We start from the raw sequence: 10,188 nt of genomic DNA, 5'->3' as shown, positions 1-10,188 counted from the left end.
GTCAGCACCTGGAGGACCTATAGGGGATTGGAGCGCGATGTCGGCCATCGCCTCTTGTGGCGGCGGCGGAAGACAAAGACTCATCACATCGCCGAGGAGGGCGAGGCAGCGGAGACAAGTATCCAAGATTCCATGAAATCTGGTGGGCTCTGCGACATCTATATTTGATGAGCCCAGAATTTCCCGGAGGAGTTCTGAACTTATGGCTGGAGAGGTTCCACACATAAGTGCATGTGCGATCTCTTTCCGTGATTATATCTTGGTCAGCCGATCATAGCATCTCCAGAATTTGATGAACGTCAGAACAAAAAAAGTTGTTATGGAATCGATACAGAGAACGAATATAGGAAGATAGAGCGTACCGAGTCTGGACATCAGAGCGACTACGCCCCACCATATTCGCCTATGAGAAACATCGGCAAAATCATCTCTTGTGAAGCCCCTAGGGACATCTCCCCGATGAAAGACTGCTGTCCAGGTGTCTGGGACTGCTTCGATAAATTGCTTTGCTCTGAGGAGCACAAAGCAGGCCAGAAGCCGAACAGCAGACAGCGCACACTCAGGGCCTGGGGGTTTGGGTATGAGTAAGAGAAAAGGCCCAAGCCCACGAGCCTCTGGCGGGCTTGCTCTAAGGCCCGAAGATGCCGCGGAGAGTTGTAGTACTGCATCCATCACACAGGGGGATGTCATGGCTAAGGGCGGGACAAGGAGGCCAAAGGTCCGGGTTAGATCACATACGTCAAGCTGTTATGAAGCAAAAATGATCCAGTGTCAGCACCGCCGAGTCTGTGGGGAAAAATTAGAGGATTTCTTGACTCACCCATGGGGCGACATGGTGGCTGTAGTGTCTCAAGAGAGAGGTTTCGTCTTGTGACAGCGAGCATTGACCGACTAAAGGCCAGACGTTGTCCATTGCCCAGCCAGTGGTTTCACGAGAGCTCTCTGGTATCACATTGGAACCTGACTCGCTCGATTCATGACTTTGAGCACCATGCTCTATAAATTCGCTCCCATGACCGCCAACGAGATGAGGAGATTCCTCCCGGAAGAACCCCAGAGCTCTTCGAACTTGGCTTTCTTGATCGACTGGTTGCGCAGTGGACAGCGAGTCTGCCTTCGGTGGTTGGGTAGGAGAGCTCCTGTTGACAACGAACTGAAATCATGACACCATGTTAGTGGTTTGATATTGCTGGGCGCATTGCTGACATACCTCCACGGCTGGGTACACTGGCGGGCCTGAAGCTGAGGCTATATTCAACACCGTTTCGCTCGACAAAGTCCAGGAGTTCCTTTCGAGAAAGGATAGATGTGTGACGTATTGACAGTCAGCACCAGCATCAGTGCAGCGCTTGCAGCGCGGTTTTTGCTCATCGCCTATAATAGTCTCTGCATATCAGCTTATTGAATGACATATTTTGTGCGATTCCAACCCAGAATACGACTTACACTTGCGATGCTGTGCACGGCAGCGTTGACAGCCGGTTCGCGCACGACTGTGCCGGACCGAACCCTCCGCTGCTCTGGCCATTGGTGTTGTAGAGTTTCATCTGCATTGCTCACTAGCAGTGGCATTTGGACCCGTGGTCGTGATAGTTTCTCACACGCAGTGGCACCATGAAGGAACACTGTACTCCGTATGCCATATGGATATTGGATAATACTCTGTACAGGTGAGACGTGGTGTGTTAAGGCAGCCGTCTCGTAATAATAGACCTACTCCTTATAGGTGCCGTACTCCGTACTCCGCAACGAGATATCAGATCCGCTAGCGCGCCTGACAAAGCAGCGCAGCTTGGTAACACGATGCGGCTCAGCCTTCCTGCATCGGCCGAACACACACACGCTTACCACCGAGCACCCTGAAAGTGAGAAGTGACGGGCTTTAAAAGGCTCGCACAGCCTTTGCTGTTTGCAAAGATGGACACCGTTCTTCTCCTGCGCCGCCTGCACCTCCTACAATCCATCCAAGATGACCAACCTCCCTAAAACAATGAAGGCGTGGACCGTCACTCGAGTCGGAAAGCCCCGAGACGTGCTCCAACTTAAGACCGATTCTCCCACTCCACCTCCGCCCAAGGCTGGCGAGGTCATGATCAGGGTTTCCTACGTGGCCATAAACCCGGCAGACTACAAGCTGATGGAATTTCGGATACCCTTTAAAAACCCTGCCATCCCTGCCATCGACTTCGTGGGAGACATCGTCCAGGTCGGGCCCGCCACCTCCAACTCCTCCACCAATGTGCGCGTCGGGATGACCGTGGCTGGATCAACGCCTACAACGTATATCCTCCGGGGGATGGGTGTCCTGGCCGAGTACGTGGTCCTACCTGCCCACGCGGTTGTGGAGAAGCCCCAAGCTCTGGACGAGGCCGTCGCCGCTGGGCTTTTCGGGGTAGCAGGACAAACAGGCGCTCGGGTGCTGAGTGCTGCCGGGTTGCATAAGGGAGATCGGGTTTTGTTGAATGGGGCCAGTGGCGGCGTGGGCTGCATCCTGATCCAAGTGCTTTGCGGAATGGGCGTTCGCGTCACCGGTGTCTGCTCTGCAAGAAATGAGGCCCGAGTCCGGAGTCTGGGCGCTGAAGAGGTTGTTGATTACACGGCTCACAAAGACCTCTACGGCCACTTATCCTCGATATGCAGTGCTCCTGGGAAAACTGCTTTTGACGCTATTATCGACTGCGTGGGCAACTTGGAACTCTACTACAACTCTCCTGGATATTTGAAGCCGCAAGGAAAATGTCTCAGCATTGAAGGCAGCTTCCTCCGAGAACTGAAATTCAACTACTGGCCGGCCATGCTCGGAGGAACAGGAAGGACTTACAAATCCGTCATGAACAATCCATCCGGCACACTGGCCAAGACAGTGGCTGGCTGGTTTGAGAAAGGATGGATCAAAGAGATCCCAGTCGACTCGGTGTTCAGCATGGACGACGCTATACAGGTAGGTCACATTGCTAGTCCTGACAAATGAGGAAATTGGCTACTGAGTGGTACTGACAATCTGTGTATAGGCCTTTGAAAAGCAAGCTACAGGCCGAGCGGTGGGCAAGATTTTGGTGAAGGTCGGGTGAGGTGTGCTGGCAATGCAATCGCTAGAAGACTGAAGTGCTCTGTTATCTGGATGGCTCTGAAACAGGGACTGGGGTGTCTGGATTTCAGGTCTATAGGCGCCTGCTTAGCCTAGGGCCTTCTTAATTCTGTGCCTGGAGCCTTAGGGCTAGGGGCTTAGGGGCTCGTAAGGCGCTGTGGAGGTTATCGTTAGGCCACTTAGCCTTAGGAAGCCTTATTAGTGGTGTTAGGGCGGATGCAATTTACTAAGCCTCGGCAGGTCCTAACCCGCCCAGGTAAAGCGTGTCGTCCTGTAGCAGTTGCTGTTTTTACTCATCTTGGCATCCCCCATGCTCTGTTCCAATTTTATCTCCTCCGACAACTTGAATAGCATGCATGCATGATTACAAGTCGCCCCCTGTGCCGTATCAAATCCTCCTCACCGTACTTGCTGCCAATCCTCTGGCCACGGGCTACGAGGCCTCGAGGAGCGTACTTGGCTTGATGTGTGGCATCTTCTTCTCCATCGCAAGAGACCGCCCGTACCTCCCTGACCCTGAGACAGTAAATGCGTTGCGGGCACGAGGACCGGACAGCTACAGAGTGCTCAACGCCAGTGTCTCGCATGATTGCCCGCACGCCGCCTGCTTGACATTTGTCTCGTCAGTCTTAGCACTGCGTGGGAACGTCGTCCAGCAGCAACCCTTGTATGACGATAAGACCGGAGCCATCTTATGCTGGAATGGCGAGGCTTGGAAAACAAATGGTGTTACAATAAAGGGGAATGATTCTGCACGAGTTTTTGATTTGCTGTTGAACGTCTCCCAGAGCGGCGAAGAGGTCTCCCATCAACGAATCTGCGAGGTGCTCACGCTCATTTCGGGGCCTTTTGCATTTGTCTTTTACAATGCGCGTACTTCGACTGTCTATTATGGCCGAGACAGACTAGGACGACGTTCCTTACTCATCGATCGATCGGATGCTCAGTCGCTGACGTTGTCTAGTACTGGCGTATCCAACAAGACACCACTTGTCGAAGTCAGTCCTGAAACGATCCACTATGTTTCCATCAAGCACCATACTATCAAATTCGGTGAGCTTCCCTGGCTCAGTCCGCCGCCCGCCATCAACAAGGACATTCCTGCTCAATTTCCTGCCGCCATTCCCTCAGCCGCCAGCGTGAACCAGTTTTTGACAGAGCTGAGAAATGCGCTTGCACTCAGAGTTGTTGACATTCCCGACCATTCACACTCACAACTCCGCCCAGGTTCGGCCAAAGTGGCAATACTGTTTTCAGGTGGGCTGGACTGCACCCTTCTGGCACGCCTTGTGCACGACATCTTACCACCAGATGAAGCGATTGATTTATTGAATGTGGCATTTGAGAACCCGCGCTCGATTGCTGCACAGGCCAACCATATAGACTCGCCGTACGAACTTTGTCCAGACCGTCTGACAGGCCGTTCTAGCTTCTCCGAACTTTGTCAAGTATGTCCGGGAAGAAAATGGCGGTTCGTGGCCATTAATATTCCCTACACGGAAGCGATCGCCCATCGACCTACTATCATAAGCTTGATGAGCCCTCACAACACCGAGATGGATCTGTCAATTGCAATGGCTCTTTACTTTGCCGCCCGAGGTGGAGGCGTGTTGACGGAGAATCAGCAGGTGTCTAATGCTGCGGCGGCAGATTTCTTGTCCACTGCGCGAGTCCTCCTGTCGGGGCTCGGAGCGGACGAGTTATATGGTGGATACTCTCGACACTCTGCGGCTTTTGCTCGTGGGGGCTATTCTGGTCTTGCTGATGAGCTCGAAATGGACTTCACTCGAATCGGATCCCGCAATTTGGGTCGCGACGACCGGGTCATGAGCCACTGGGGCAAAGAAATTCGATATCCTTACTTGGATGAAGATTTTGTGAGCTTCTCTTTACACCTCCCCGTCTGGGAGAAGACTGGCTTCAGACCCGGAAAGCACATCCCAAAACCGTACGAAGACGCCTTGCCTAGCGATATCCCGGAAAGCCTTGAACCTGCGAAGATGCTGATGAGGCTGGCCATGTGGCAGCTAGACATGAAGAGAGCTGCTACAGAGAGGAAGAGAGCCATTCAGTTCGGTGCCCGAACAGCCAAAATGGATGTTGGCAAGGGCAGGACAAAGGGGACGGATATCCTCATTGCAGCAGCGTGACTTGGTGTACTCTCAGATCCAAGGCGAATTGACGGCAATGATGACATCTTTCAGATACTTCTGAGGCACCCAGGACACGTGCTGGATGCTGTTTCATCTCACATGGAACTGCAACCGCCGAGTCGACCTGTGAAGTGCAAAGGCAAGTCTGAGCCGTGATGCCGGATCGGAGGACCGCGACTATATATATACACACAATATACCACACTTTTGTGTTCCCTACTTTCATCCCCTAGGCCGCTTGATCCTTTGAAAGCAGTTGGTGGTGGACGGAGAAGAGCGTTGGTGGAGTTGAAGCATGGTATCCGTACAGTTCTCATTAGTCACTTGCCAACGAACCATCATCGAAGGGCGCAATATGACGAGCTTGGGGTATTTGATATCCCCTGCCTGGGATATCAAAATTCCTTTTCGATCCTGAACTCCGTCCGCCACTCACTTTGTTCATCAGATGGACGCCGCCACAGCTCCAGGAGTTCTACGTAGGAGTTCGCACAATGTTTCAACAACCTACCCGAACAACGCGCCCGTCGAGGTAGAGGTCGAGTTCGAATTCGAAGAGTCAAATCCCACCCCTCCAAGCGACACCTTTCCCGAGGGCGGGCTTGAGGCATGGCTTGTTCTAGTCGGCGCTTTTCTTGGGCTGTTTGCCTCCTTCGGGTTCATGGTCTCGGTGGGCACTGTTCAAGAATATCTGCACCAGCACCAGCTTTCTAATTACACCTCACGCGACGTCGGTTGGATCCCAAGCGTGTTCGTCTATCTGGCCCTGGGGCTGGGGATCTGGGTTGGTCCACTATTCGATCGCTATGGCCCCCGATGGATAGCCCTGCTCGGCAGTATCTGCTATGTCACCATGGTCTTTCTCCTCGCCGAGTGCAAAGTCTACTGGCAATTCCTGCTCTGCTTGGGCATCTTGGGAGGAACAGCGGGCGCAACCCTGACGACCACCGGCCTGGGTGTGGTCAGCCACTGGTTCAAGAGGAGAAGAGGGCTCGCGCACGGCATCGCCATGGCAGGATCGAGCTTTGGTGGGATGACGATCCCTTTGATCTTGAAGCGCACATTGCCCACATACGGATATGCATGGGCGATTCGCATCGTGGGGTTCGTCATTGCGGGCTGTCTGATCCTCAGCAACATCTTGATGAAACCCAGACTACCACCATCGCCGGCTGCCAAACAACAAAAGGTCATCTCGCTGGGTCTGTTTGGGGATCTCAAATTCACCTTTCTCACCATCAGCGTCTTCGGCTTCGAGATCGTGCTGTTTGGAGCTCTGGGAATCCTCCCTACTTACGCAGCTTACGGCAGCAACTATCCTGCAGACACGGGCTTCTACATCATCGCGGTCCTCAACGGTGTGTCTTGTCTCGGTCGCATCATCCCAGGTTATTTTTCCGACTTCATCGGCCGCTTCAACACCTTGCTCATCATGATCGTTTTCACATTGATCCTAATGCTCGTGCTGTGGCTGCCGTTTGGGAATAGCAGTCTGGCGGCACTTTATGCGTTCACGGCATTGTTTGGGTTTGGAACCGGGGCCTGGATGGCCCTGACTCCGGCCTGTATTGGTCAGTTGTGCGAGGCCGATGAATTCGGGAGATACTATGGCACCCTGTACTTTATTGGATCGTTGGCGACGTTGGTGTGTGTTCCCATCAGCGGTGAATTGGTCGAATCGGTTGGGCCTCAGATCATGGTCGGCTTCATGTGCGCCATTCTGGGCCTCGCGCTAATGACCTTCAGCTTGAGTCGTTGGGCCTGTCTCGGATGGAGGTGGCGGTGGAAAGCCAAGGTCTAGCAATGTACTACTGTGCAGTGTGTCTAGCTATACCAGTGCCAATACGGTCAAAGAATTGAGACTTTGATGCGTGGTGAAGGATCTCTGAGCTGCTAGGAGTTGAGATAGACTCTAGCCCATCAGTATGCCAATCCTATCAAGATGGAACTTATTGATGTGGAAGCTGTTGCAAGTCTGCGCAATATTTTGTGCTAAACTAGTACTGGTAGCAGAGACAAGGCATACAGTACCCTATGCACACGCACAACTGTGCTGGAGACTTGAAAGTACTTAATCATGCATCTGTTTTTGTAATATTAGATATCTGTTATTGGTAGTTTCAGCAGTATCGTCCTGCGCATTACACCTTCCCACTTGTCGGCCACCCCATTCACCATGGCATCACACAATCCACCCAGCTGCAAGATGGAATGGCCTGCATTGAGGTCCCTAAGTCTGCGGTCTCGCTGGTGACGCGGCGGCACCTACCCTCTCCATCGTCTATCTTTCAGCAAGAACTTCCTCTTCCTCTTCCTCCGCCTTCTCCTTCACCTTCACCTTCACGATTCGATTGGATACTCGACCGTCGATCCCGTACACCTCGTCGCAAGTCCTCTCAACTATCCACCTATCCTATCAAGAGAAGATGAGCAGAAATGCCGCAGCCGCACATTCCGGGAATCTTCGTCAAGAGAAGAAACATGCCACCCAAGCTATAGTCGAGAAAAGCTAGCAAGTCCGGTGAAGCGAAGGATAGGGAGGGATGCTTTGATACCTATTGCGTTCTTTCTTTCGTATAGGACTCTGAGCGCACTCATCAATGATCATTTACTATGTTGAAACATCGAGTACAGGCGCAAGGTTGTAGTTCACACTGAGTACAGCCGCAAGTTTGTAGTTCACACTGAGTACAGCCGCAAGTTTGTAGTTCATGCAGTTCGACCGATCTACATGGAGGGGGCGGTACTGGCATCATCAGTTCACATGAATGCAGGCTCTCCAGGTCAGCTGTGAGAATAGAATGCAAGGAAGATCGGCCTGGAGAATGGGATTGTTATCGTCATCGTCGTCGCTATATATCCTGGCCCTTGGGCTAGACTGCCCAGCATAGAATAGGACTCGAAGATGTCAAACTTAGGCGCATTCCCAGCCTTGTTCTTTGACCAGAAAACTGGTTTAGGCATACTATACACTATCTAGGCTGGGCTCCCCCCATACCCCTTTGATAGCGAACATGGAACATTTCAATCTTTGACAGAAGAATGGTGGATGGATCTCTATGTAGTGTAAGAATAAGACTAGATCATCAGTAATCCAACCTTACGCTATGATGGTGTGTCGCTAGGCTGTGTGAGACAGTTTCTCTCTGTAAATAAGATGGCATACTATACCATGCCAGTCCATCGCCTTGCTTGATATCAGGTCTCAGGTCTTCCATGACGGCTGGAGAAGACAAGTAGGATGACCCTGTGCAATGCCACCACTCGCTCTGCAGGCCATTGCTCTCCTTCCCATGGAGATGCGATGACATGAAAGAAGCTGAATTGAATTGAGCGAAATTGCACTGTCCGGCCGAGCAGACGCTGGTGTAGCGCTCGGCTCTGCTAGCAGCCATCCGCTTAGGGCTGCTCTGTTCTCACTCGACGATGCCCCAACTTTCCACCGGCTTTGCCCAATTGTCACCAGTTCAGACCGCGACGAACCCACACTGTAGCTGTTGGGGGTTCGGCGGGGCGGAGCAGGCCTGTTGGTGAGTGATATAATCTGCTGCAGTTTGGTACGCGGTGCCTTCGGAGGCCGATAGGAGGGCGAAGTCGGATCAAAGCGTGACGACAGATGTGGCGAGGCAGTGCAGCGCGCAGCGCCCAGCGAGAATGGCTTGAACTGGTAGAGATATCGCGAGAAATGGAGCGTGACGAAACGCGTCTCGGGCGCAGCAGCTCTCATTTGAGATGCTACAGGCCGAATCAGTGAGACCACATGGGTCTTGCTCGCGGGCAAGTGAGGCTGAAAGTCCAGTTGCGTTCTTTTCTCACGAGAGGAGGGCGTAGTGGAGCGAGCAGAACTTGAGTCCGTCCATAGAAAACCGTGTGAGGAGGCAGATCCGCCAATGAACGGCCGAGAACTTCAGCCTCGTTTGGTCTGGGGTCAGACTGCCCCGTATCTTGCCTTTCGGCGGCCCACTGCTGCGCGAACCAGAAAGGTAGCATCGACACGTTGCCCAACAGACCTGGAGACACCGAAGTCTATTCCAGCACAAGGTGAGAAATCATTGCCCGTACTCACGCGTCTGAAGAAGCATAAATATCCCTCCGTCGCCCTCCCCCTTCTCTTCTTTCTTTTCTTTTTTCTTTTCTCCAGATCTCGTCTTACAGCCACATTAGCAGTTTCACCACTCATACTACACATCATGGGTTGCTTTTGCAGTAAGAGAGTCGTTGAGGATGACTTGGACGTCCCATACTGGGTTGGTCCTAAAGTTGATCCACCACCTTCCCCCCGCGCCGTGGAAGCAGAGGTCAGAGCCCGTGTCGCGGCGATGATGCCTCCTGTCCGCGAGCGCACATCATCCCCAACGCCGTCCCAGATCACAAGGCGGCTGCGGGAACACTACATCACCGACTGGTCAGATCCGATGGCCGAGCCGGTTCGCCCACCCCCCCGCGTGAAGCACCCTCCTGGCTTCCGGAAGTACGTCTTTGAGCCGTCTTCCGAGGAGTCTCGAGGTTGAGCCTCGCCCGGGGGTGGATGGGCCTGACTGGTGTGTGAGCCTCAAGGCTCTGCCCAGTTGGTGGTGTGGTGTTCCTCCCGCTGATCTGCGCGGCGGCGGCTGGCGATGATGAAGGGGGGATCGTGGCTCGATCAGTTTAGGACCGACCTGGCGTGTGGCGGCCATGATTCCGATTCGACTTTCTCGTACGCCGGCTACGAGATCTCCCCCCCCCCCTGCCCCATGTTTTCTGCGTTGCTTTTTGGCGTTTGGCGTTGGCGTTTTGGCGTTTTGGCGTTTTGCGTTGCTTTTCATCATCTCATTGCCTTGAGCAGTGTCTTGGAGGAGAGTGTTGTCATTGTCCTTACCTCGCTGCTTCATATGTTGCTGTCCTTACCTCGCTGTTTGATATGCTGCTGTCCTTACCTCACTGCTTCATATGTTGCTAGCCTTACCT

General features: G+C 53.1%; 3 protein-coding genes across 3 annotated transcripts; all 3 read left to right on the top strand.

Annotated features, from left to right (window-relative positions):
• Window positions 1-1,969: 1,969 nt before the first annotated feature.
• Window positions 1,970-3,071, top strand: A1O3_10007 (uncharacterized protein; the record flags this gene model as incomplete). The annotated part of the gene is made up of 2 exons (XM_007740098.1): window positions 1,970-2,941; window positions 3,012-3,071. 2 exons carry the CDS (start codon window positions 1,970-1,972, stop codon window positions 3,069-3,071), a joined length of 1,032 nt encoding a protein of 343 aa, XP_007738288.1.
• Window positions 3,072-3,444: 373 nt separating this feature from the next.
• A1O3_10006 (uncharacterized protein) lies at window positions 3,445-5,238 on the top strand (the record flags this gene model as incomplete). Its single annotated transcript, XM_007740097.1, has 1 exon — window positions 3,445-5,238. The coding sequence occupies one exon, from the start codon at window positions 3,445-3,447 to the stop codon at window positions 5,236-5,238; it is 1,794 nt and encodes a 597-aa protein (XP_007738287.1).
• Window positions 5,239-5,689: 451 nt separating this feature from the next.
• On the top strand, window positions 5,690-7,042 carry A1O3_10005 (uncharacterized protein; the record flags this gene model as incomplete). The annotated part of the gene is made up of 1 exon (XM_007740096.1): window positions 5,690-7,042. One exon carries the CDS (start codon window positions 5,690-5,692, stop codon window positions 7,040-7,042), a length of 1,353 nt encoding a protein of 450 aa, XP_007738286.1.
• Window positions 7,043-10,188: the final 3,146 nt, after the last annotated feature.

Source organism: Capronia epimyces (assembly GCF_000585565.1).
Source record: "Capronia epimyces CBS 606.96 chromosome Unknown aczIQ-supercont1.10, whole genome shotgun sequence".
NCBI classification, from domain to species: domain Eukaryota; kingdom Fungi; phylum Ascomycota; class Eurotiomycetes; order Chaetothyriales; family Herpotrichiellaceae; genus Capronia; species Capronia epimyces.
Note: the sequence above shows the minus strand (reverse complement) of the source record. Positions and strands in the feature narration are given on the sequence as shown.